Below are 26,504 nucleotides of genomic sequence, written 5' to 3'. Positions count from 1 at the left end.
GGTGGATGGCTGGCTGGACAATGGATATATGGATGGATGGGTGCATGGCTGGCTGGCTGGTTGGCTGGCTGGCGGGTTGGCTGGCTGGTTGGCTGGCTGGGCAAACGGATATATGGATGCATGGATGCATGGATGGATAGACACTGACTGTGTCAATGCTGAGTTATCGAACTGAAGCCCGCATCTGTATGGGAAAGACCTGTTTCTATTTTCTCTCTGTGTTTGTGTGCTGGTGAACAGCTTCTGGACATGCTCAAGTTCTATTCTCATTTTGAGATTAATGACTTGACTGGTAAGTCGCTGTGACTGTGCTCACTGTCTCTGACTTTAGCATTTGTTGGTTAAATACTTGGGCATGAGCATGGGTATGCGGCCAAAGGCGCGTTCCAATTGTCTTCATCAACTTCCTCCTCCTAGTTACAGGCGGTGTTTGGACCCAACATGCCTGGACAAGGGGAGTTCTACTGTACTTTGGAAGGCCCGCGACATCATGGATTTCTAACATTAAAAGTTGGACGGGTCTTCCCTTGCATGCTCTCTCTCATGCAGCACACGATAGAGTTGGATTCAGAGACATCATTCACAATTCTCTCGCTGATTAATGCCTCTACGATCACCTTGTGATTATGAGTTATACATACATACATACATACTGTACTTTGAGCACTGGACTGTGTACTGAACATGGCTTTGGGTTTTAACTTTTTGTTCTTGAAGTCAAATTTCACTTGCCACCCCTGTGGTAGTGTTATCTTGCTTGTCCATGGTGGATTAAAGATGCTGCTGAAGTTGACCTCTCTTTCTCTTTCTGTCTCCTGTACTGCCATGGTTTGGTATTTGCATGCAGGTGAAGCTTACAGTGATCAGGCCTTCTCAGAGCTACATTACGATCGCATCACCTCTCTGCAGGTAAGTTTTCATGCGTATGTGCAGCACCATTGGCACCACCTTACTTTGTACGTATGCAGCACATGTGCATGGCCGCCGCAAGGGCTTGCCTCCTTTCCTGAAGCGTGGTGTCTAGATTAGATTCAGCTCTGGCCTGCCTGTTGTCAGGGTAGTGGAACTAGTGTTCTCAAGTATTTGTGTGTGTGTCTGTTCTGCCTGCAGCGTGCAGCGTTCAAGCACTTTCCTGACTTGCAGGAGTTTGCCCTGGCCAATGTTGCTTCCGTCGACACTAGAGAAACTCTCTTACAGTACATTTCTTCACTTAGGTCAGTGTTTTGTGTAGCTTCTATTGGGGCGTATATACCGTAAAGTACCGTTGATCCGCCCCCTCTCTAATTCCCGCCCCCTGTCGATTTTCTACCTGTGAAGCGACTTCGGCGTATACAACGAAATACGATGTTGAACCGACGCATGCACTGCTGTACGCAATACTTGCCAATCCAGGATGAAAATGTGCACAATCCAGCACATCGAGTCTGATCCTCTACGTTGTTGTACATCGTACTGCACTTGACAGCCTTGATCTAATTCCCGCCCCCTGCCGAAAACCCAGCTGGGAAGCGACATGGCGTGGGGGGGGGGGGTCAACTGTACTTTACGGTATGTGTACTTCTTTTGAATTGTGATGAATTTTATTAATTTACCTCCCATCTGGTTTCTTTACTAGACAGTTGTCCTCAGGCTGCGTATTGTGCTCTATGTCTATAGTCCATTTCAAAAAGATTAGCAATCAGGTTTTGGTCTTAAAAAGTACGAAGATAAGGGAAATTTGGACAACAAAGTACATAGAATGGCTTGTTAGGACACGGCAAATTGTTCTGTGAAGGTTTCGGAACAATTGGACCAGCCGTTAAGGAGTTAGAATTTCGGCCAGGTTTCCGGCCTTTTCCCATGGTTTACAATTTGCCCTGGATGTCAGTATCGATTTTTTTTATCAAAACCCACGATTTATCCTTTCCTTTTTGGCCTTGTGGTTATGCATGCTGTCTGCTGGCCATGAAGTTGTGAGTTCGAATCCCAAACTATCCTCAAGTCAAACTTTTTTTCATAGTTTTGGTGATCACGCTGGTACAAAAAGTACAAGCCAAAGAAGGTGGCTGCGCCAAACGACTTGTTGTTGTTGGAGCTCGCGTTTCCTGCCGAACTTACTGACACTTGACTGCTTCACGCCATGTGAACACACCCACAACACTGAAACGGTGTGAGTGAACACGGAAGTCATTGCGCTGCAGCTACGTGTTGTTGAATACAACGGCACATCGATCGATCGATTTCTCTTTGAGAATTACATGTATTTCAGTATTTCAAGATCGCCAATTTATTTGAATTTAGGAGTCAACGCCGTCTTCTATCAGCTTTCACAGGTGTCTGCTTTTCTCAAAATGTCGTCGAAGTCACGCGGATAGCTTTGCCAAGTCATGGCCTTGGGAATGAGTCTGTGTCGATGTCGTTTTCGTCACATCGTGAGAGTAAATTGCATCGCAGCTCAAAGAAATTGGGCACGAAACGAATTGGGACCCATCCCGCTCGTCAACATTTACCACACTTTCGACATGTCCTCTCTGACTCCATGTCGATACGAGGAAGAACTCGTTTGTTGTAAACCAGACGTACATGTACCGACGTGAGTGAGTTATCATTTTTCATGCTTTCGCGCGGATTATTTCTTCGAGTTCACAGTGAGTTTTTCCAGCCAGCTCTCGAGCGCGCATACGGTAAGACGGCAAACTCCCCGGGCGATCGCCAGGATTGCTAATCTTTTTGAAACTGACTGTAGTGGACAGAGCCAGTAATACGTGGTTTCTTTTAGGGGTCAAACGGGTGTACCTTTAACTAACGAACGGGTAATTTTCTTAACGGGCGGGTTAACGAGTACCCTTTAGCAGCCATATTATTTTTGTGTGCATTTATCACATAAATCATGATTTAAATTTGTATATTCTCAGGTTGTATTTTGATACCACATTATGATTCGCATTCTATTTATTCGTGTCTCATGATAATATTATGGCAATGAAGGTTCCAAATGAATGTCATCCGTACATTTGCCCATGTACATAACTTCACAGGCAGTTACCAGTCCGAGAGATCGCCTAGTTAGGACAGGTGACGTCCGATTGTTGTTGTCATGGAAGAGCCTTGTTTGTACGCGTGGTTGAAGCGTTTTGTACACATTTCGGCTGCATTTGGACCATCGATTTCGATTTTTCAAAATGTAGTTTCCACTTTCCAGACCGCACGTGGTGCTTCCTCCATGATCAATTTTGATACTGAGTCGAGCAAGTCTGGTCACTAGAATTGCAAGACGAAAATATGGACACCAGACCAGCCGTGAGTGGCCATCGTAGGCGCCAAGTGACAGGATATATAGCGGACGGAGCAAGACGGTGGAGTTGCCTAAGCAAAAGGAAAAACGGGCTAATGAAGAAAGTTTGCTCTCATTAAAAAATATTTAGCTCTTATGGTTTAGAAACGTTTGACAGTCGCATCTTTGCGTATTGACAGTTGCCTTGGAATTTTCCCTGCGACGCTCACTAGCAAGAGTACTAAGAAAGCTTCGAAGAGTCGCTGTCCTTACCGTATATACATTTAGCTATAAGCTGATTTTTGAACACTGGCATACCACGTAAAGTGGAGAACATGTATTTTATGTAATGAAGTACATGTACTGCAACACAGCCACCAACACCAGCTGCCTGTTCTGCAAGGAGTGGTTCACTTCAGCAACCGACAGCAGCAACAGTCACTGGCACGGCACCAGTGCAGCAGCTGCAACACCAACAACCACCACCGCCACAACAACAACAAACACAACCACCACAACCACAACAACAAACACAACCACCACAACAACAGGAGGCTATTGAAATGCCACTGCTGCAGCAGCAGCAGCAACCACCACTTGCGGCAGGAGCGCCAACCCAAACAAATGTGTGTATTGCCTGCAAAGGCGGCCCACCTCCCCTTCTCAGGACATGTCGTGGATGTGCACGACCATACCACCACATGTGCCAATCAATGGACGAAGACGAACAAACATTGTGTGACCAGTGTTATCTCGGTAGAACCTTGAAAGAGAAGGGGCAACCACCTGAACAAGAGCAGCAGCAGCAGCAGCAAGAACAACAACAGCTGATACCATTGCATGTACAGCAACAGCACCAGCTGGAGGAGCAACACGTGATACAACTCTACGTACAGCAACGGCAGCAGCAGCAGCGCCAACAGCAGCAGCAACAGCAGCAGCAGCAGCAGCAACAGCAGCAGCAACAGCAGCAGCAGCAGTAATAGTCGCGCCTACTAATGCAGGAAACAAGAAGTGGCAAGACAGAGAAAGAGATGGAGCGCAACAGCAGCAGCACTCGGACAAGAAGCATAATGCTATAATTCATGAATGAATATACCAGAAGTTCTGGCCGCATGGCATCAATGATATCAAGATTGAAGAATTACAAGCACACAATTTCCTGTGTGGTGTCATTATGAACTGTCATATTCCTTGTGAGGAACTTCCGTGTAATGCCTTCAAGGCCACCATATTGCGCCATGCATTCATGGGCATGGTGCAGAAAAATTCAGAACTGTTCAGCTGCATAGGATAGCTGCATAGGCTGCATAGGCTGCATAGGACGAGTGACGGCTTGACTGAGAGCATCCAACGCACTTCGCACTACAGTATCACTCCAAACAAAGAGAGCAAACAGCACAAGAAAACGCAGCATCAATGTTCATTGAATGTTTTCTTATGTAGAGCATACTGAGCGCCGAGCATACTCAACACGCAGCTCGAGAAACAGAACAGTACAGATTACAGAGGTATGTCAGACGCACATAACAAAGAGGAAAGTTGTGTACGAACAACTTAGTTATGAAACCGTTCATCATACATCACTCCCAGAACACCTGCGATGTGCCTCGGAATTCAGCCAGGCTAGATCTTTTTTTCCGTATTTTACTACAACTGTGAAACTACCAGTACTTTATAACAACATTTTTATTCTTAAAATGCCAGTTGCAATGAAAAATCAGGTATGTTTTCATCTACAGTACAACAAATTCGACCCTTAGAATTTCACGGCCCCATGCCCTACCTGCAGAGAGACTTGATGTTCCGTCCGCTGATGCTGGAGAGGACATCCAACAGGGACTTCCTGGCGTTTTTGTCCTTCCTTGTGGACGTACTCCCCCACTGGTAGTGGAAGGGGTTTCCACACTGGTAGGCCCCAGGAGTGGCACGACGCGAGGAACGTCTGGCCTGCACGTCATGCTTCCGCGACGACATGATCAGTGGTCTGGTGGCACTGGACGAAGAGCTCCAAACGTAGACTGGTCAACCGACTGGCGATCACCAAACTAAAAAAGACGAAGTCTGTGCCCTATTTCTAGTATTTGGGCAAGCAAAACCTCTCAACGAAAATAAACTACACATGGAATCCACAATTTTTTTCAGGGGAATGCATGAAAAGGCCATTGCCAACACGTGGCTGTACACGTGTACGCCTGCATTTGTCGCATGTGGTCTGCATTCGTGCATTTCTCCATCCGAATCAGCCCGAATCCACCATTCCTCCTTCTCTGCATCAAAACAGCAGAAACAGATCAAGTGAATTTTGAAACGCTCAAATGACGCGTACGCAGTACTGAATTTCTATAGCAACCACCGCCAACAGTCACCTGTCCTAACTAGGCGATCTCTGAGACCTGGTTACAATCGTACATGGTCCTAGTGCTACATGTATTTTGATACATGTACGCAAATCAACTGCAGATCGATGTGATTCAAGCCATGCAAGGACAGAATAGTTTAGCAAAACTCCCGTGATCTCGCCCAATCCTATTTGCTATGTTCGCAGAGAACTGGTACTCTTCCCATTCAGAAGATGTTTGCACCCATTGCTAGCTGGGGTGCCTGACACAGCTGATGTGCTGCTGGCCAGCTAGCTGCTAGTGCTAGCTCGTTGAACTCGTGAAACGAATCTTCACAAATCTGTAATCTTGTATGCAATATTTCGAACAACTTTTCAACTAAACCGAGTTCGTCGATTGAAGGAACAAACTACAACCATGAGTATCATAGCTACCACCTACGGACATCGCCGTGTGTGACACTCCGACTGGTCACTCAGCCTGGTGACACTAGTTCATGTTCAAGTACTGTGGCAGGTTCGATGTCGATGTCGGAGAACCATCGTAACTTTCTAGTAACTAAGCTGCCACCTCGAACGACCGGTTTCAAGTCTTGCATTTTCTCACATTACAATCAAAAACCTCCAGTACGAGGATTTTTACTTGGACTAGAGTGGAGAGAACGGCTGTCTTTCAGCCTGCTCCTGCCTGACAAAGTCGAAAGCGGGAATGCACAGGAAAGGGAAAAGAGTATCCGCACTCCTATTTTGAGTCTTGGCATATGATAGGATCATCGAAATCCAACCTTTTTTTTTTTTTTTTTTTTTTTTTTTTTTTTTTTACAAACGGGTACCCTTTTACTAACGGTACCTGAGATTAACGGGCGGGTACCCGGGTACCCGGAACACCCGTTTGACCCCTAGTTTCTTTACTATGTGTGGATGCCTGTAGACTTTGCCGTGTCTGTCTGTCTTTTTGGTTTTGCCTGTTTTTCTGTTTGTCTGTGCATCTGACTGTCTCTTTGTCTGTGTGTTTGTGTGTGTCTATGACTGTCAACGCAGTGCTGAAATGCTCTATACTGTGGCTGCACATCTTCACCTCGTACCGGCCGTTCAGGAATCTGAGGACTGGAAGCCTGATCCACTCTACACAAGAGAGTTCCTACTGGAGATGTTGGTAAGGAAGCTCTTGATGAAGAATGCAGTTTCAGTGTTACAAGTTTTTAAATTTATAATCATCGTATCGCAAGCATCCTTTGCAATCTACAGATATGCGTTGGCCTCCTTTGAATTCTCAAAGGGTAATGCAGATGAGTAGTCATCAGTATGTTGCTGATCTGAAATAGGGTGATGAGCTTTCATGTCACAGCACGGGTAGGCTAGGTTGTGGTTTATACTTTTATATGTATTTTTTCTTGATTGAAAGTAATTGGGCATGGGAGAGCAGGAGGTGTGTGTATGCAGATGGGATGGGCGTGTGTGTGTTTGTGTGTGTGTGTGTATGTGTGTGTGTGTGTGTGTGTGTGTGTGTACGCGCGTGTGCATGTGTGTGTGTGTGTGTGCGTATGGGTGGGTGCCTGCGTGCATGCACATGCATCTGTTATATTTACCTTGTGTTACCATTCCGTTTGTTATTGGATGTCTGTATTCTTCATCTGGTCCTTGTGGGGTTTAGATTTGGCGCAATGAGCGGCGACTCTCGCAGCTGGATGCTCTGAACATTATGCCACTCTATCCTACAGAGGAGGTTGGTCCATTTGAGATTCCTCTTCTATTATTTACTTTGGATTTTCGTTACTAGGGAATTGGGAATTATTGTTTACTCTTCACTGTACTTGTGGATGGGTAGGAGTAATGTTTGCTAAGGAATCATGCTGCCTCTGCTTGCAAGTGTAGTTGTGATAGTTTTTGATAAGAAAGAAAAGAGAGAGAGAGAGAGAGAGAGAGAGAGAGAGAGAGAGAGAGAGAGAGAGAGAGAGAGAGAGATTGATGTGCTTCTCTTGAGGCAGCACACAACTTGTCTTGCTGGATTATTCCCTGTCTTTAAAATACATGTGCTTGATTTTCTTCTTGCACAGATCCTGTGGGACGAGAACTTAGTACCATCTGAATATTCAACTGGCGGTAAGTGTGCTCAGACACATGCATTTCCCACATGGGTTTCAACAAGCTCTTGTTCAGTGACTGTGTTACCTCTCATGTAGCAGGAATGTTTTATTAATGTGAAAATTCTCACCAAAACAAGAAGCCTCAAGTGGCATTAAAGCACTAAAAAGCAAATTTCAACTACATGTACTTTGTACCAATGCTGTTGGTATTTGTTGACTGTGTTGTTTATTCTGATCAGGCATCCTTGCACTGCCAAAGCTGAATCTGCAGTACCTGACCATGCACGACTATCTCCTGCGCAATCTCAATCTGTTCCGCCTGGAGTCAACTTGTAAGTACTGGCCTCTCGTGTTGTGTCCAGCATACTATGAAATTCTAAGCTTAAACTGTGCAGGCACTGCACAAGTATTGTGTGTACATGTGTGGGCAAGTGCTACAACAGGCGGTATGTGCATATTTGTGCGCAGATCACATTCATGATCGTTAGATGGCCGTAGAGTAACAACCGTCTTTCTATACTTCCATACTTTGCGTGCTCAAACCTGAAATAGGATTACAGTATAATCAGCTGCTCCAATCTGCTATGTTGTGCGTGTGTGTGTGTGTGTGTGTACGTGTGTGTACGTGTGTGTATGTGTGTCTGTGTGCATGCGTAACTTATATTACACACACACGTGTGTGTGTCTATGTGTGCGTAGATGAGATTCGCAGTGACATTGAGAACAGCGTGTCAAGGATGAGACCATGGTGAGTCTAGTGTTGTAGTCCGGCGACCCGGAGTTATGCCCCGGAGCCGCGGAATGACATGATTAACCTAAAACTATCACCTTACAAGGCCGTGCAGTGGTGGCCGTAACTATAATTACATTACAGGTCTACTCTCCATATAACGTAATCTCTGGGACCACGCTCGAGAGTTATGTTATATCGAGACTTATGTTATGTAGAAAACCGTGTGTAAAATACAAGATGTACCTCAAAATGAAGGGTATAACAAGGCGGGTTCAACCGTGCAAACATATACTGGTACACACTGTACCACCATCGGCATCAGATACCATCAATGCCGCAGAATATATGCACAATAGGACTAAACTGGCTAGCTACGGTTGCAGCTTGATTGTACCGTGCACGTGAATCTACTTTGTATCGAGAGTGCGCACGCCGGGGACCGCGCCGTAGGGCGCGTTCTGCCGAGGGTTACGTTATGTAGGACTAAACTGGCCTAAACTGCCTAGCTACAGCTACCGCTTGATCGTACCATGCACGTGAATTTACGTTGTATCGAGAGAGTGCACGTCGGGGACTGCGTCGTAGTGTGTGTTATGTCGAGGTTTATGTTATGTAGGATTATGTTGTGTAGAACAAAATTTGTATGGGAGTGATGCTGTTTCGGCGCGGGATTTGATTTTTTTACATACTACTATACTAGCGAGGTTTATGTACAAGTGAGAGTTGTTATATCGAGAGCAGACCTCTGTACTAGACGTTCCGACACCACATCTACTCACGATTCAGACATATTTAGACATGTTCGGGTCACACCACACCTGGTCACACACTCGCACGCCATGCCCTCACATATACAACACACACACACACCCACACCCACACACACACACACACACACACACACACACACACACACACACACACACACACACACACACACACACACACACACACACACACACACACACACACACATACACACACACACACACACACACACACACACACACACACACACACACACACACACACACACACACATACACATACACACACACACACATACACACACACGTAGACATTCACATCGAGACTCACATCTTGTGGTTAGACATAATGATCAACCGGTAGTTACCAACGAGAGGAATAGAAAGTCGTGACTTGTCGTAAAGACGAAAGTTCTAGTCACGTGGATACTTAAAAGGCCACGTGCCAATAGCATGGATACGACACTGGCATGCTTTACCTCGAGGGTTGATATGGAAGGAGGGACAGAAATTACATTATTGCGCATCCGCGTTCTAGGTTGGTCAAGAACTGTTCCGCTTCCGTGGGACGTCACCATTTCATGATCAAGCGTCAGATGCATCTCCTTATCAGTGGATGGACTAGATCCATCCAACAGTGGCCAGATGCCTCAATCCCATTTGCTGAATCCGTGAGGCCACACGTTCCCAATTGACTGTTGGTCGCAGCACGGTTGGAAAAATATATCTGCTTGAAAGTAGGACTTCATCCTGATACCTCTCGGTTTGCCTGCCTGCAACGGGAGGGGGAGGGGGCAGGGGCTAGACATTGCTACGAGTAAATGCTGCTCTTACAGGTCTGTCGAGTGTAATGATTTTGTGTGCGTGCGTGCGTGGGTGTATACGTGTTTCAGGGTGATGGAAGATGGCTCGACTGGATTTGGCGGCTGGGCAAGAATGGCACAGGTATTCTTGCAGTGGTGTGTGCAGCTGTACTTGTGCTTACTGGTACTCTGCAGACTGACTGGTGTGTAGTACCGGATCTACCTCTCCAGTGTAACCTAGTGTTCTGTTAAAGGGGAAGTATACCCTAAAATCAAATTTTCACCAGTTGTAGTCTTCGGGGTGCTGAGTCGAATGGTCTTGGTCCGAGGAAGCTGAGACGCTCCCTTCCTCCTTTATTCCCAATCGAACTCGCGCACTTCCACCGAAACTGGGTGACTGCGCCCTACTAGATGGGGATTTGTATGCAAAATGTCACTAAAAGCGCCATTTCGTTCTTATAAAATCACGGATGACCGCCATTGGCCCATATGTTGTAGTCTTTTGGACGCTGAGTCGACTGGTTTTGGTCCGAAAAGGCTGCGATGCAGCGTTCCTCCTTTATTTCCAATCGAACATGGTTGAACAAGCGGTCACGTGCTCCTGCGTACACCAGTCACCTGGTCACCGTGCCTGCATGGTACAACTTACTAGCCTGTTTGACCTTTTTTGGGTGCACTCCTGTCACTCGAGTTGAACTCGAGTTGAACCTTGGTGTGAAAGTTGTCGCCTGCTGGCGCGGTGACCAGGTGATTTGGGCACCCAGGAGCACGTGACCGCTTGTTCAACCATGTTCGATTGGGAATAAAGGAGGAACGCTGCATCGCAGCCTTTTCGGACCAAAACCAGTCGACTCAGCGTCCAAAAGACTACAACATATGGGCCAATCGCGGTCATCCGTGCTTTTATAAGAACGGAATGGCGCTTTTAGTGACATTTTGCATACAAATCCCCATCTAGTAGGGCGCAGTCACCCAGTTTCGGTGGAAGTGCGCGAGTTCGATTGGGATTCAAGTAGGAAGGGAGCGTCGCAGCTTCCTCGGACCAAGACCATTCGACTCAGCACCCAGAAGACTACAACTGGTGAAAATTTTATTTTAGGGTATACTTCCCCTTTAAAGCTTGGGCCATGCTTCTTGCTTTGTGTTATCGTGGTGAGCGTGGCACCAATGCTGTGCACAGTGTGCTATACTGTAGGTAGGTAGGTAGGTAGGCTGCTGGCCTGCATCTCCCATTGTTGGTGACTAGAGTACATAGGGAAAGTACCGAATCAGACGAACTTTTGTCATGCGAGCACTTGTATTGGATCCTAAGAATGTTTTGGTTGGAGTTTTGAAAATTTTCAGAACGCGTCAGGCAGTGTTGTTGGAATCCCAATGTTACTGTGGGCTGCTCCATGCCTTGTGTTCTGTGTGCATCCAGCCGCTCCTCGAGTTTTCAGTGGTGGAGGTAGCCTCACCGGAGCTGGGACTCAAGGCTCCACGCCGTGTGCTCGCTGACTTCTCCGTGCAACTCAATCTGCGACCAGAGGTGAAGCAAGAATGGGAAAGTGAGTGGTGAACGTATGATACTGTATGCACCAGCACAAGGGTTCTGCATGGGCTCCGAGCATCTTTCTGTGCTATATATCCCCCTCCCCCCCTCACCACCACCCACAAAAGAAATCATGCCACTGTTGCATGGTCTGGTTCTTGACGGTAATGTGTGTGGTTATGCTTACTATCTGTGTGTTCTGCTGTAGATCTGCGTAAGCACGACGTGCTCTTTCTCGTCTGTGTTCAGCCGACCAGTAGGGTTATGCCCAAGGGTCACATGCGCAGGGCCAAGAACGTGCCATTTGTTGAGCAGGTAAGCAGCTATGTTGTGCGGATAGAGCCTGCATCATCGCAATGGATATAGCGAGTTGCGCATTCAATACACCCACCATTCACACAGGTTAGGTATCCTTGAATGTTTTCGTTGCCATCTCTTCAAGAAGATTTACTGGCAACGCTGAATCAACGAGACTGCATCGGTGAAGTTTTATTGCTCGGGAAGTTGTGTTGCTACATTGCTTTGTCCAGTGTTCACTTGGCTCTCTTTCCAGTTGTGTAGAGTTGTGGATTTCCAGGGCCCATTTACTGGTGTTGTTTATACATTCTGGGTTAAATGCTGTTGCTTCATGTAGCGTGGCATGTAGCTTTAACATTTACACACCATTGCATACGAGATGCACACTCATGCTCAAGTGCACCTGTGCACGCAGGCACGTACGCACATACACCTCTCTACTTTGTGTGAGTTTGATGTGCTGCATGTGATGTTTAATCTGCTGCTGGTGGCGATGATGGTGGTGGTGGTGGTGCTGGCGGTGGTGCTGGTGGTGCTGGTGTATGAATGCTGTGTAACTGCAGTATGGTATCAAGTACATACGTGGATGTGAAATTGAAGGCCTGCTGGATGAAGAAGGGCATGTCATCGAGGAAGGTACTGTTCAACTACTGATGGTCTTGGTGTCTGTCTCTCTTGCTGTTCTTATGTCCCATTACTCACAATGAACATGCTGCTTTTTGTTCTGTCGTAGTTATGCTGCACAACCTGTTCTTTTTTCTTCAGTTTTTCTTCATCTGACTTGATATGATGTGACTGGGCCGCAGCAGAGTTGTGTTTTGTTCTGCCTTGTGCCGGTGACTATTGTGTCCACGTGTGTACACCTTGCATGTATTGCTTATCACCGTGTACTCTTCTTGTTCATGGCTTGTTTGGTGTGTCTGTCTGTCCACTCTGCAGGTCAGGAGAAGCCTGCCTTCAAGTCAAGCAAGAGAACGTTCCGCGTTGCACTCGACACGAACCAGTACCATGCCGATTACGAGCACATGCGTGGCCAGTCGCAGGACACTGAGGTTAGCTGCTGCTGCTGCTGCTGCTGCTGCTACTGCAGGTGTCATCACTGAATTGTGTATTGTATGTGAGATTGTGTGCACTCCAAGTAGTCTTTCTGTGTATGTATTGTGTGTACTGCTTGTTGGCTGAGGTGTGTGTTATGATAGGTCATGAACTACTTACTGTTTTATGCTCTCAGAATTGGGCTTGAATGAACAAGTACAATCGTTTGCATCTGGATCTCAGGAGCATATCAGACTTACCACTCTGGTTCTGGTTCTCTATTTCTAGGATATCTACTCCTCGTTCAACGTCATCATGAGACGGAAGCCAAAAGAGAACAACTTCAAGGTTGGTCAGACATTGAACTTTCTAGATCTGTGAAAAGCAGTGATTGAGTGTGAGCCAGTGTTGCTCACAACTCACTTTTAGATTTGTACGGAGTTGCAGCAAGTGCCAATGGCATGCGGCGCCACTCCACGGACAAAGAAGGAGAGCTACACGTACATTCAGTCCAATACCCAGTGTTGACCCAGTGTTGATATTGCCAAGGCTGTGCAGCAACGGGTCTGTTCGTATTCAGCACTTTGAGCTGTGTTTGGTGCACCTGCAGTACTGAATTGGCTTGCTGTGCCTAAACTTACTAGCGTTGTCGAGCTCGAGCGGTCTATCTAGCTAGTTTGTACAATGGATGCATGTGTGTCATCGAGCTGAAGATGATAAGGCCTATGTACAGACTGTGGACTTGCTTATTGGCTACTTCCAGAGTTTTAAGAAGGTGTTGAATACCGATATTTCCTTTGCTATAATTTGACATGCTGACTTGCGGACTGCCTCAGCAATGGCGTATTTAGTACTTTGCTTCATCATTGCTTAGATTGTGACCTGCTTGTGATGGCTGTGTGTTTGCTGTATTTGCTGTGGCCACTGCTCCTGCTCAGGCTGTGTTGGAGACTATCCGTGACTTGATGAACACGCGTGCAGTGGTCCCGGAATGGCTACACGACATTTTCCTCGGCTACGGTGACCCCGGACAGGCAGACTACTCACACGAGCTGTAAGTGTCTATGCACTGAGTATGCAGCATGCAAGAGCTTCTCATGGCCATGGCATGTCATCTGTGTCATGTTTATGCATAATTAGTTTGTCATGCAAGCGTTGTTCTTTTAAAAAACATCATCTTTCCCTCTTTTAGAACTATCCTCCAATATTTCCACATACAGTAAAACCTGGTGCAAGCGACCTCTGGGTTTAGCGACCACCTGCTCTTAACGACCTCTGGGTTTAGCGACCACCTGCTCTTAACGACCTCTGGGTTTAGCGACCACCTGCTCTTAACGACCTCTGGGTTTAGCGACCACCTGCTCTTAACGACCTCTGGGTTTAGCGACCACCTGCTCTTAACGACCTCTGGGTTTAGCGACCACCTGCTCTTAACGACCTCTGGGTTTAGCGACCACCTGCTCTTAACGACCTCTGGGTTTAGCGACCACCTGCTCTTAACGACCTCTGGGTTTAGCGACCACCTGCTCTTAACGACCTCTGGGTTTAGCGACCACCTGCTCTTAACGACCTCTGGGTTTAGCGACCACCTGCTTTTAACGACCTCTGGGTTTAGCGACCACCTGCTCTTAGCGACCACCTGCTCTTAACGACCTCTGGGTTTAGCGACCACCTGCTCTTAACGACCTCTGCGTTTAGCGACCACCTTAACTGCCGTTTCCCATGCACGGACAGCTCTACACAGACACTGTGTGACCTGGTTCTAAACTTTAACGACCGCTTTTGCTAGCACAGTGGGGTGGTGGCTTAAACCAGGTTTTACTGAACATGTATTCCACCCTTGAGATTCCCATGATAGGTATCTATTTGCCCGTGTGAAAGCAATAAAATAAAATGAAATGAAATGGTTGGAAACCCAAGGTCTTGTGTGTCGGTTCTTATGCAGAGGACACCTTTGATTTCACTGGGTGTGTTCTGGGCGTGTGTCTTGTGCTCTTTATTGCAGGATGCAAGACCGCTACTTGCAGCGGCTGGATTTCAAGGACACCTTCCTTAGCATGAAGCATCTGCAGAGCAGCTTCAAGGACTATGAGATTGACTGCTCAACGAGTGAAGCAAGTTTGCAGGTAGGCCTATCCTTGAGCTCTGAGGTTCACAGTCTAAGTTACGTCCAGTGTGTGTTTCGCTGTGTGTGTTCCCGAAGCACTCATTGTTATTTTGCCTGAGAGACATGGCCCCTTGATCGGATTACTGGCCGGATCAGTTGTGTGTATTGAAATAACATAACTGTGTTGAAAATGGAGAGACAATCTGAACCATCATTTTGTTCTTAGAAGATTTCCCAGTGCTATTCCTCACCATTGTGTGTTCCTATTCCCCTTGCTGCTGTTATTGTCACATCCTGTAGCGGCCACCGTTTCGACTTTCGTTACCGGCAGTCGGTGCCAAGGACAAGACGATCAGTGTCGAGCCGTACCAGCTGCCCAACCGTGGGCCTTATCCTTACAACAAGCCAAAGCTGTAAGGCTCTGTTCCGAATGAGTCGGTGCACGTATGCTTGTGTGCGTACATTCCATGGTGTATTCACTGTATTGCCACTGCCAGAAAGGTGGCTTATCTTCAAAAACGTCTCAAGCAGGATGGCATGTAATACTGTATGTCTGAACGAGTTTAGACATACATGTACATGTATTCGCTTGTCCAGTATTGCCTTGTGTGTATAACACATGTGTATGTACGTGTGTTTGTATGCTTGTGCATGTGTACGTGTGTGTACGTGTGTGTGTGTGTGTGTGTGTGTACGTGTGTGTGTTGTTCTGTTGTCCAGTAACACTGTGCCGTTTACACCCACCCAGACCAAGGCTATCCTATCTGGCATGCAGCCAGGCTTGACAGTGGTAAGAACGATTGGGTTTTCAGGGTGTTTTGAATTTCCATAGTTCCGTCATAATTACGCCTAGTGTCATTGTGACCACACTATCGGTGTGCTTCCAAGCTGACTATCTGAACATACTGAAGTACACGTACTTCAAAGTACGATGCAAATACATGTAGAGGGGACGGTTTCAAATAGGACACCGGTTGCAAACCGGAACGGACTCAATATTCACTTTCTCTCTTGGTATTTTGATTAGAAAACATATGTCACAGTGAGACTACTATGTGTTATACTCCGAGCCAAAATTTCATGGCTCTGCGATGACCAGAAGCGCCATATCAAGCAGGCGAGTTTTTGACGTGTTGCTTCGCACTGCGACTCGAGTTTTACGACTTTCGAAAAATCAACTTCTTGTCGCAGGTAAACAGCGGCTCGCCTCTTGCCAATAAAGCACCGCATACCAATCAAAACTAATGGAAGCACACACAAGGCTTATTGTTACTCTGTACTGGCCGTCGTGGAGCGATAGCAATTACCTAATTTCAGACCCAGAGTGAATTTGACGTGCACTCTAAAACGTGTCCGGTTTGGAGCCACCTCTGATTTGAACTTTTTTGAAGCGAAAAATTGGGCAACTTGGAGGCAATGGGTCAACACAAAGGAGTGGCTCAGTTCGATTGACTCTGGCCCCAGAGCAAACTTCAACATGCCAGTTTCCTTCCACAAACATATTTCGAGTGAAAAATCAACGCTGATAATCGGTTTGGGTCTATACAAATTTGGCTGTCAAAACGTCCCGGTATCGAGCCGTCTCCTCTACATGTGCCATGCACAAATATGTACTGCGCATGGACATCCACCAACAACAAAATGATTTACCTATACCAACGAAGATATTGAAGAAAGCTCCTGACAGTTGTTTTGCCCTCTAAGCCAGAGGAAAGACCTTGAACTAGGGTTGCATCTTCTACTTCAACTCACTAGTACCGGCAACATGTTTTCACACCATCGGATACTAGACAGCATAACCGTGTGTTTGTTGTTGTTGTTGTTGTTGTTGTTGTTGTTGTTGTTGTTGTTGTTGTTGTTGTTGTTGTTGTTGTTGTTGTTGTTGTTGCCGTTGTCGTTGCCGTTGTCGTTGCCGTTGTCGTCGTTGTTGCTGCCGTCGTCGTCGTCATCGTTGTTGTTGCGTGTGTGTTTGTGCGTGGTTCTAGGTGGTTGGACCTCCAGGTACAGGCAAGACTGACGTAGCTGTCCAGATCATCTCCAACCTGTATCACAACTTCCCGGACCAGCGGACGCTCATTGTCACTCACTCCAATCAGGTATGCCCTGCTTGAACTGACCGCTGACTGTTGTGTGTGCATGACGCGTTCAGGACACTCCCTTGACTTATACATGGCACTTCTCCTGGATTTACTATTCGTTGCATGCTGTGCTATTTCTGTTCCTGTGCCCCCACCAATAGGCTTTGAATCAGATCTTTGAGAAGATCATGGTTTTGGACATTGAGGAGAGACATTTGCTTCGTCTTGGTCACGGTGAAGAAGAGCTGGAAACTGACAAGGACTTCAGTCGGTTAGTTTAATGACATTTTTCTTGTGTCTAGCCATCCATCTGTTACTCCTATCCGTATACCAATCCATCCATTTATCCATGCATCCCCTCCTCCATCCATCCATCCATCCATGCATCCCCTCCTCCATCCATGCATCCCCTCCTCCATCCATTCATCCATCCATTCATCCCCTCCTCCATCCATTCATCCATCCATCCATCCATCCATCCATCCATGCATCCCTTCATCCACATATCCACCCATCCAGTTTGTATGTACAGTTGTTGATGCGAGTGGTTAATGTACTCCCATGCAGTATCATTTTCATCTGGAGCGATGCGTGCATGCATGCGTGCTTGTGTTTGGACCTGTACATATACATAGAGTACACAACTTGTACACTGTAGTGCTGTTCAAGTTCTGTACATCTTTCTGTGACGGTCAGTTCAAGTGATTAGCCAGGGCCAGTCAGTGAAGCTCGTACCAGTGCTCTATGCATCAGGGTGCAGAGCACTACATGTACAATGTCATGTACTTGTCTACACGAATACAGGAAGCCAGAGACTGTTTTACTCGAACTCCTGTATTTGTCTGCAAGAGAATATGCGCTTCGCTGACGGAGATATGCTCACTCCGGTGTCCAGTGTGTTGTGCTGGCATTGTGTCCGTGTGACTCTCACTTTATCATCTGATTATCGCGCTCATCCTTGCTGCCGTCCTCTAGATATGGTCGTGTGAACTTCATCCTGCAACAACGACAAGAGCTTCTGGACGAGGTGCAGCGTCTCCAGGTCAGTTTGCCAGCTTATGATCTAGTGTTGGAGGTGGCATTGGAAGTGTCTGTGCAGTAAATGTGGTAAAGTGGGAAGGAGCTAAACCCACCTTGATGCTGTGAGAGGAGGAGGTAGGGGTGCTGGTATGAAACTCACATGTATACGCATGCATGAGCTATCCGGAGATTGAGTACATATACCGGTACATGTATTTGGGGGGTTTTCCCGCCTCCCCGTTAGCAGAATAGATCGCGCGCTTCGGGCGGAACAGGCACATATTTTAACCGCCCGTTTGCAGCTTTAGGGACATCATTGACTACCTGAAGAAGGCCATTGGCCGAAACGTATATAATGGAATGGTTCGGAAATTTGCAGAGTATTGTGGAATGGGTGAGTTCACCTACTATGAAACTGCAGGAAGCCTCCAAACTTCTTCTCAATGTATATGACTATAAGCGAAAATCCTTTTTTCTTTTGTTCCACTGAAGTTTTGTTTGTACCGAAGCTCTGCACTTCATGTATAGAGCACTCTGACCAGTAGTCAAAGTTCTTCTGTGTATGTATACGACTATGTACGTTGTTGCTCATGACTGTTGACAGGAGAGCATCAATGTTGGCGGTGACTTCTCCTACACGTGTGAGACGGCAGGACATTTCTTCCTCTATCAGGTATGTGTGCGCGCGCGTGTGGGTATGTGTGTGCGCACGCGTGTGTGTGTGTGTGTCTGGCTGGCTGGCTGGCTGGCTAGCTGGCTTGCTGTGTGTGAGAGTGCACGCTTGCGAGTGAGTGAGTGTGCAAAGTGTGCGAGTGAGTGAGTGTGCAAAGTGTGCGAGTGAGTGAGTGTACAAAGTGTGCGAGTGAGTGAGTGTGCAAAGTGTGCGAGTGAGTGTGCAAAGTGTGCGAGTGAGTGAGTGAGTGTGCAAAGTGTGCGAGTGAGTGAGTGTGCAAAGTGTGCGAGTGAGTGAGTGTGCAAAGTGTGCGAGTGAGTGAGTGTGCAAAGTGTGCGAGTGAGTGAGTGTGCAAAGTGTGCGAGTGAGTGAGTATGCAAAGTGTGCGAGTGAGTGAGTGTGCAAAGTGTGCGAGTGAGTGAGTGTGCAAAGTGCGCGAGTGAGTGAGTGTGCAAAGTGTGCGAGTGAGTGAGTGTGCAAAGTGTGCGAGTGAGTGAGTGTACAAAGTGTGCGAGTGAGTGAGTGTGCAAAGTGTGCGAGTGAGTGTACAAAGTGTGCGAGTGAGTGTGCAAAGTGTGCGAGTGAGTGTGCAAAGTGTGCGAGTGAGTGAGTGTGCAAAGTGTGCGAGTGAGTGTGCAAAGTGTGCGAGTGAGTGAGTATGCAAAGTGTGGGAGTGAGTGTGCAAAGTGTGCGAGTGAGTGAGTGTGCAAAGTGTGCGAGTGAGTGAATGTGCCCATAATACAGTACACGATTGGTTTACATGTGTAGACACTTTCTAAGCCCTCAACCTAGTTTTCCCTGATTTTAGGACATGAGGAGATCCATGTGTTTGCTCTTGCTGTAATGTTCTGCTGGATATGTACAGATCGTGGCAAGATGGGAAGCCTACATGAGCAAGATCAAGGTGAGACACCTTCTCTCTCTCTCTCTCTCTCTCTCTCTCTCTCTCTCTCTCTCTCTCTCTATCTATCTATCTCTCTCTCTCTCTCTCTCTCTCTCTCTCTCTCTCTCTCTCTCTCTCTCTCTCTCTCTCTCTCTCTCTCTCTCTATATATATATATATATATATACTCAATCTGCGGACATATATATATATATATTAACTGGTTTTGAGGGAAAGAGACAAACGGGAAAAGTCTGAAGAAAAAAAAAAAATATATATATATATATATATACTCAATCTGCGGACAGAACTGTTTCGTCCTTTGTGGACTCGTCAGCGCAGCACAGAGGAGATGAGGCCGAACCTGATAGCAATGGAAATAAAAATTTCCAATCAGGCCCGAACGTACCTTGCCAGAGTGCTCAAACTGACAAGTCAGTGAGCTCTGCATAAAGCAAACAGCAAAGGCACTACCCCACGCAAGAGTGCTCAACTGCTACAAGAGCAGGAGCGAAATACTCAATCTGCGGACAGAACTGTTTCGTCCTTTGTGGACTCGTCAGCGCAGCACAGAGGAAATGAGGCCGAACCTGATAGCAATGGAAATAAAAATTTCCAATCAGGCCCGAACGTACCTTGCCAGAGTGCTCAAACTGACAAGTCAGTGAGCTCTGCATATATATATATATATATATATATATATATATATATATATATATATATATATATATGCAGATTGAGTATATATATATATATTTTGCGTTTGCTGTTTGCGTTATGCAGAGCTCACTGACTTGTCAGTTTGAGCACTCTGGCAAGGTACGTTCGGGCCTGATTGGAAATTTTTATTTCCATTGCTATCAGGTTCGGCCTCATTTCCTCTGTGCTGCGCTGATGAGTTCAAAAAGAACGAAACAGCATGCTGTCCGCAGATTGAGTATATATATATATATATATATATATATATGAGCCGTCAGATGAGAAAACAGACCTTATCACAAAAAAGTCATATTTTTGTTTGTGGTGCTATCTGATTGCCAGGAGCACCAGGAATCGTATGCAGAAAACTAGAGTTGATTTGGACCAGGGAAAGTAAAGTTATAGCCTCGACAGTAGGAGACAATTACAAATTGCACCTCAAATTTGGGTGCAATACCAACAATTGTTTCACCTACTTTGGATAATATTTTCTGTTTCCTTTGACCGATTTCCACAAACTTGGGCTTTCTGGAAAGCTCTGGCTACAAGCAACCCGTTGGGCCCAAATCCGATAGCAAATAAAGCACAGCTCCAGCGCAACAAGCTACAGACATCGCTTCAGCGCTAGACTTGCGCCGTCACACGAAAATCGCTCGCCATTTCCATCTCCATTATCCCAGGACGCCCAATTTTTTTCGTGAAGATGCAGTGAGCGCCTCCAAAACGTCTGAGCCTGTTGCCGAGATCGTAGATCGCTTGAAAAGGGGGAAATCCCTGGTCTGGAGCGTTTGACTCGCGTGTAGAAATGCAAAGTGCCGTGACGTATCTTGCAGGCTTCGCATCTCGGGAACGCAGCATCGTGCCACGATCGCGCTTGCTGCATTGGATTCCTTGGAGTTTTCTCTTCGATTTACATACTTGGATTGTCCCAAAAGACCGATATTTGACTGAAATACGACGGTTTGTAGCTTGGTTGTCCAGACGCACCAGTGGGTAAACTCGCCAACTTTCAAGTGCACTTTTCTGCACTGTACAGTTTTTCGATAAGGTCTGTTTTCTCATCTGACGGCTCATATATATATATATATATATATATATATCTCTATCTATCTATCTATCTTTGCTCTTTGCATCATTTTGAATTTCCATCCAGTGCCTACTGTACATTATTCATGGCACTTACAACATAGTTGGATTGTGATGGACTAAACGTTGCTGTGCATACCTGTGTTTTTGGTTCTGCAGTCCAGCAAACTGGTGGAAGACATTGCTAGTCACTTCCCGTTCAAGACGTACTTTGCTAATGCCCCACAGGTAAGGCCATGTCCAGGAGAATAATTCACCTGATCCATCTTGCACTGAGCATGCCACACAAAGTCTTCAGAGGTGAAATGACAACATACATTTGTATTTGTATCCAGCTGGTTATCATCAGGATTGGATAATCACAGGCTGGAGAGCCAGATGAATACACTGAAAGTAGCGTGAAGTCAGTGCAAAGCTGATTTTGCTCTGGAGTTGAGAGTGTTAAGTCTGGGATGTGGCACTCAACCAGATCTTGACCTAAACAATTTCATTTGGCCGCTACTTCAGTACATGTAGTTGAGAAGCCCTTTCTCATCGAAGTGGACGTGCGTTCTAGATCTACCCGGCATTCGTTGGCATAATTTTTCTTTACAGTGAAGGTCTGTATGTAACATCTGCGGCTTGGACCATGACACGGTGGAAACGGCTTAACTCGTGCATAGCGTATTCTGTAAAAACCGTACACCAGTGCGGCTTAAAAGAGCTTGCGTGCTTCCTCTATCTGACCTTATCTTACGCTAGAGGATGGTTCAGGGAATGCTTGGCATATGGGTTTTCAGCTTGATGTACATGTGCATATGGGTTTTCAGCTTATATGTACATGTGCATATGGGTTTTCAGCTTGATGTACATGTGCATATGGGTTTTCAGCTTGATGTACATGTGCATATGGGTTTTCAGCTTGATGTACATGTGCATATGGGTTTTCAGCTTGATGTACATGTGCATATGGGTTTTCAGCTTGATGTACATGTGCATATGGGTTTTCAGCTTGATGTACATGTGCATATGGGTTTTCAGCTTGATGTACATGTGCATATGGGTTTTCAGCTTGATGTACATGTGCATATGGGTTTTCAGCTTGATGTACATGTGCATATGGGTTTTCAGCTTGATGTACATGTGCATATGGGTTTTCAGCTTGATGTACATGTGCATATGGGTTTTCAGCTTGATGTACATGTGCATATGGGTTTTCAGCTTGATGTACATGTGCATATGGGTTTTCAGCTTGATGTACATGTGCATATGGGTTTTCAGCTTGATGTACATGTGCATATGGGTTTTCAGCTTGATGTACATGTGCATATGGGTTTTCAGCTTGATGTACATGTGCATATGGGTTTTCAGCTTGATGTACATGTGCATATGGGTTTTCAGCTTGATGTACATGTGCATATGGGTTTTCAGCTTGATGTACATGTGCATATGGGTTTTCAGCTTGATGTACATGTGCATATGGGTTTTCAGCTTATATGTACATGTGCATATGGGTTTTCAGCTTGATGTACATGTGCATATGATGTTGTGTTGTTACTTGTTATGTTATGTTGCAGCCTGTTTTCCAAGGCAAGTCATACGATGAGGATCTGGACATTGCTGAGGTAAGGAGTATTCCGTCATCTAGCCTGTGTTGAACAGGCACCTGTATTTAGTGTCCAGCCACATTCATGCATCCACTCCTGGTTAGGCCTGGGCCGGGGTCCTAGTGTGCAGTGTCTGTATGTAGTGTGTGTTTGAACGACTGATTGTTGTGTAGCAACCTTGGACTAGATTAACGTTTAGCACCCGGGTTACTTTACGAATTTCGAATCATTGTTATCATTGTTATCTTGGGAACAGGAGTGCCGGTCTTGGTCATGTTCTTATATTTTTCTTGCTTGACTCTCAATTGCAATGTATTTACTATCACTGTTGTTGCTTTCAATGTTCACCCATGTGCTCCATGCTCTCTCTCTCTCTCTCTCTCTCTCTCTCTCTCTCTCTCTCTCTCTCTCTCTCTCTCTCTCTCTCTCTCTCTCTCTCTCTCTCTCTCTCTCCTATTTTCGTTGCACAGGGTTGTTTCCGGCATATCAAGAAGATCTTCCGGCAGCTCGAGGTACGGAACCATTCTGTTTGTTGAGGCAATGCTGGTGAAGTCTTATTTACTCATGGCCTGTACTCATTAGCCTATTGTTCCTGTTAGTACAGATGTGTGCAGGTGTGTGCATTGCCATGTTGCTGTTCTGGCTGCAGATAACTGAGTGAGTTAGCCACTTGTATTACTCCTGGTCTCCAATGGCACTGGCACTGGCCCTGGCAAGACTGCTTGGTAGACTACAGGTAGTAGTTGTGTACATGCGCTGTGTACATGCCGACTACTGCTGTGCACTAGATGATGCAGGTAATCTGTAGTATTAAGTTACTATTAGCGTTATTTGGCCTCGGTGATGGTATTGTCTAACCTCTGCTTTGTGTGTCTGTAATTTCCAATAACGTGTTTCTCATCAGGAGTTCCGTCCCCTGGAGTTGCTGCACCGTGGACGTGACCGTGTCAACTATCTGCTGGTGAAAGAGGCACGCATCATTGCCATGACTTGTACACACGCCGCTCTGCGACGTACTCAGCTTGTCAAGCTCGGCTTCAAGGTGCGTTGCATTCTTGCACTTATGTATGTGGAAGTTAACGGTCAATTAGGGAAGGACAATGTCATAGAAGTATTAGCCCTCTCATTGCACTACAACAAATCCTCCTTTTGTACATTATTGAGATTTGCACTGAGTCTGTGTATGTGGTGTATCTCGACTCTCCTCTCTGTCGTTCTGTTAGTATGACAACGTGTTGATGGAAGAAGCTGGTCAGATCCTGGAAGTGGAGACGTTCATTCCTCTCATGTTGCAGGTAAACACAAACACTGTTCGGGGTTGTAAAGTGCAGCTGTACACTCTACACTCTACACCATTGTATAGAGTGGCTTCACATCTTTGTCATGGGACTAAACCTTCGTGGAAAATCTGTGTGGAAAGAAAATGACCACGTCATGTAGACAGTGGGACCAAGGTGGTCTACATCATGTGACCGATAGATGCAGGGTTGAGTGGAGTTGGAATCAACATGACTGTCCCGTATGGTCATGGCATTGTGATAGATGTGCAAACACTCCATTGTTCCACAGTGTATATACCATTGAACACTGGCCAGTATCTAGTAATCCATATTGGCCACATCCCGCCTACATGTACTTTTTTGCCATTTATACATTGCTTGGGTTTGAGTCGTGTTTCAATTTCTTCAGGCCATCTTGTCATGCAGACTCGAGTTGTCAAGAGTTCGTCAGACCAACGAAATATGAACTAGTCAAGTGCAGCCTTTTTGCTCAGTGTTATGGAATTTACTCCACCATAAAATGTTGTATTGTGTGTGTGTGTCTGTGTGTGTGTCTGTCTGTCTGTCTGTCTGTCTGTCTGTCTGTCTGTGTGCCTGTCTGTCTGTGTGTGTCACTGTGTGTTACTGTGTGTGTATGCAGAATCCACTGGATGGTCATGAGCGACTGAAGCGTGTGATTCTCATTGGTGATCACAATCAGGTCAGTGTGCTGAAATTCCCTTTCTTTCACGTTGTTTCTTTTCTTTTCACTCCCCTTGATGCATGTGCATCCATGCCTTGGTGGATAGGTGGATAGGCGTTTGTATGTTTGTTGTGTGTGTGTACGATGGTGTGTATGTGCATGTCGCTGTGTTAACATATTTGAACTAGTCTACATTCGTTGTGTGTTGATTCATGCTTGTCGATTCATGCTGCGTGTGCGTCACTTGGATTGGATTGTTGTCTACAGCTGCCACCAGTGATCAAGAACATGGCGTTTCAGAAGTACTCCAACATGGAGCAGTCGCTGTTCACACGTTTTGTGCGTCTAGGTGTACCGTACATTGAGCTGGATGCTCAGGGTCGTGCTCGACCAAGGTAAGGTGATGTGATTTGTGGCAAGTGATCTTGCTGCTGCTAGTGCTGCTGTCGGCCCTGTACGCCACTGCTACCACTACTACTCGCTCTGTGCAGCTGCAATGATGTGATTTGTGTTTCATATTGTGTCCATTCCCACGTTGATATGATACTAGTGTGGCTTGTGTTGCTATACACTGCTGCTGCTGCTGCCTGGCATATTGCAAACGTTTGTTGATCTTGTTACATGGATGTTGGTCATAGTTGATCACTATGCTCAACGTGGCTGAATACATGTATGTGTGAATGACCCTGAACATGTTCAGTGAAAAAAAGTCTTGAACAACTCCGATTTACATGAGTTTGCCTGCCACTCACTACCTTGTCATCTGTAAGGACAGCATTCTTTCAACCTGGAATTCTGTACAATTTTGTATTGCGGTTGAATTTCGTATCTGCCTTTCCTCTGAGCGCTTTGTTCCTGCTTTCCCTTGCAGTCTGGCCCGTCTGTACAGCTGGCGATACAAGAGCTTGGGTGACCTGCCACACGTTCTGCAGAAGAACGAGTTCCAGCTGGCCAATCCTGGCTTCTGGTTTGAGTATCAGCTGATCAATGTAGACGACTACAATGGCATTGGAGAGTCAGAGCCGGATCCATTCTTCTTCCAGGTAAGGATATGTAAGTATCTCTGTTCACAACAAAACCTCTATGCACGCTAAGAATATAGACCCATGTGGAGAGAGGATACGATTATGTTGTGTGCTGTCACAATTACGGGTGCTAACTTTCTCCTGTTGCTTTGAAGTTTAAGTGTCTGGACTGGGCCATACTCTGAGCAATGTGCTGCTGCCAGTAGTACATTGCAGTGGTGTGCTTTTTAAATACATTTCAACTCTCTTTACGTCTACTTGTATATCTCATTCACATTATCTCTCTCTTCCCCCCCCCCCCCTCCTTCTCTGCCTGTATTGTATTTGTGACAGAACTTGGCCGAAGCAGAGTACGTTGTTGCCACGTACATGTACATGAGACTGCAAGGCTATCCGGCAGAACAGATCTCTATTCTCACTACCTACAACGGTCAGAAGCACTTGATCCGTGATGTCCTGTCTCAACGATGTGCTGACAATCCTGTGTTCGGTCTGCCCTCTAAGGTACGGTCATGTCTCGTGCTTGATGGACGGGCATG

At 46.1% G+C, this 26,504-nt stretch overlaps 1 protein-coding gene and 1 long non-coding RNA gene across 3 annotated transcripts in view; one reads left to right on the top strand and one right to left on the bottom strand.

Annotated features, from left to right (window-relative positions):
- The window catches only part of LOC135805909 (RNA helicase aquarius-like), a 34,546-nt gene that overhangs the window by 5,944 nt on the left and 2,098 nt on the right, over positions 1 to 26,504 (top strand). Inside the window, exons 10-41 of the mRNA XM_065320030.1 lie at positions 241 to 292; positions 848 to 909; positions 1,111 to 1,214; positions 6,636 to 6,750; positions 7,249 to 7,320; positions 7,652 to 7,697; positions 7,921 to 8,013; positions 8,381 to 8,429; positions 10,075 to 10,126; positions 11,405 to 11,531; positions 11,724 to 11,830; positions 12,376 to 12,448; positions 12,752 to 12,864; positions 13,136 to 13,195; positions 13,786 to 13,901; positions 14,853 to 14,973; positions 15,255 to 15,367; positions 15,675 to 15,744; positions 16,940 to 17,050; positions 17,194 to 17,303; positions 18,008 to 18,074; positions 18,657 to 18,725; positions 19,591 to 19,629; positions 21,552 to 21,620; positions 22,949 to 22,996; positions 23,449 to 23,490; positions 23,883 to 24,020; positions 24,202 to 24,273; positions 24,899 to 24,958; positions 25,208 to 25,335; positions 25,812 to 25,983; positions 26,299 to 26,469. Of these exons, the coding sequence (XP_065176102.1) occupies positions 241 to 292; positions 848 to 909; positions 1,111 to 1,214; positions 6,636 to 6,750; positions 7,249 to 7,320; positions 7,652 to 7,697; positions 7,921 to 8,013; positions 8,381 to 8,429; positions 10,075 to 10,126; positions 11,405 to 11,531; positions 11,724 to 11,830; positions 12,376 to 12,448; positions 12,752 to 12,864; positions 13,136 to 13,195; positions 13,786 to 13,901; positions 14,853 to 14,973; positions 15,255 to 15,367; positions 15,675 to 15,744; positions 16,940 to 17,050; positions 17,194 to 17,303; positions 18,008 to 18,074; positions 18,657 to 18,725; positions 19,591 to 19,629; positions 21,552 to 21,620; positions 22,949 to 22,996; positions 23,449 to 23,490; positions 23,883 to 24,020; positions 24,202 to 24,273; positions 24,899 to 24,958; positions 25,208 to 25,335; positions 25,812 to 25,983; positions 26,299 to 26,469 (2,841 nt within the window). The remainder of the gene's footprint in view (positions 1 to 240; positions 293 to 847; positions 910 to 1,110; positions 1,215 to 6,635; positions 6,751 to 7,248; positions 7,321 to 7,651; positions 7,698 to 7,920; positions 8,014 to 8,380; positions 8,430 to 10,074; positions 10,127 to 11,404; positions 11,532 to 11,723; positions 11,831 to 12,375; positions 12,449 to 12,751; positions 12,865 to 13,135; positions 13,196 to 13,785; positions 13,902 to 14,852; positions 14,974 to 15,254; positions 15,368 to 15,674; positions 15,745 to 16,939; positions 17,051 to 17,193; positions 17,304 to 18,007; positions 18,075 to 18,656; positions 18,726 to 19,590; positions 19,630 to 21,551; positions 21,621 to 22,948; positions 22,997 to 23,448; positions 23,491 to 23,882; positions 24,021 to 24,201; positions 24,274 to 24,898; positions 24,959 to 25,207; positions 25,336 to 25,811; positions 25,984 to 26,298; positions 26,470 to 26,504) is intronic.
- LOC135805910 (uncharacterized) lies at positions 3,988 to 5,652 on the bottom strand. 2 transcript variants are annotated; one of them, XR_010551182.1, is made up of 2 exons: positions 5,040 to 5,652; positions 3,988 to 4,629 (listed from the first exon to the last, which is right to left on the bottom strand). It is a non-coding gene; the product is annotated as an uncharacterized LOC135805910 (long non-coding RNA). The 2 variants fall into 2 exon arrangements; XR_010551183.1 differs by having other exon boundaries at positions 3,988 to 4,618.

The sequence above is a fragment of the Sycon ciliatum genome, chromosome 1 (assembly GCF_964019385.1).
Source record: "Sycon ciliatum chromosome 1, ocSycCili1.1, whole genome shotgun sequence".
Taxonomy (NCBI): domain Eukaryota; kingdom Metazoa; phylum Porifera; class Calcarea; order Leucosolenida; family Sycettidae; genus Sycon; species Sycon ciliatum.
The sequence above is the reverse complement of the archived record's forward strand: the minus strand, read 5'-3'. Positions and strand labels throughout refer to the sequence as shown.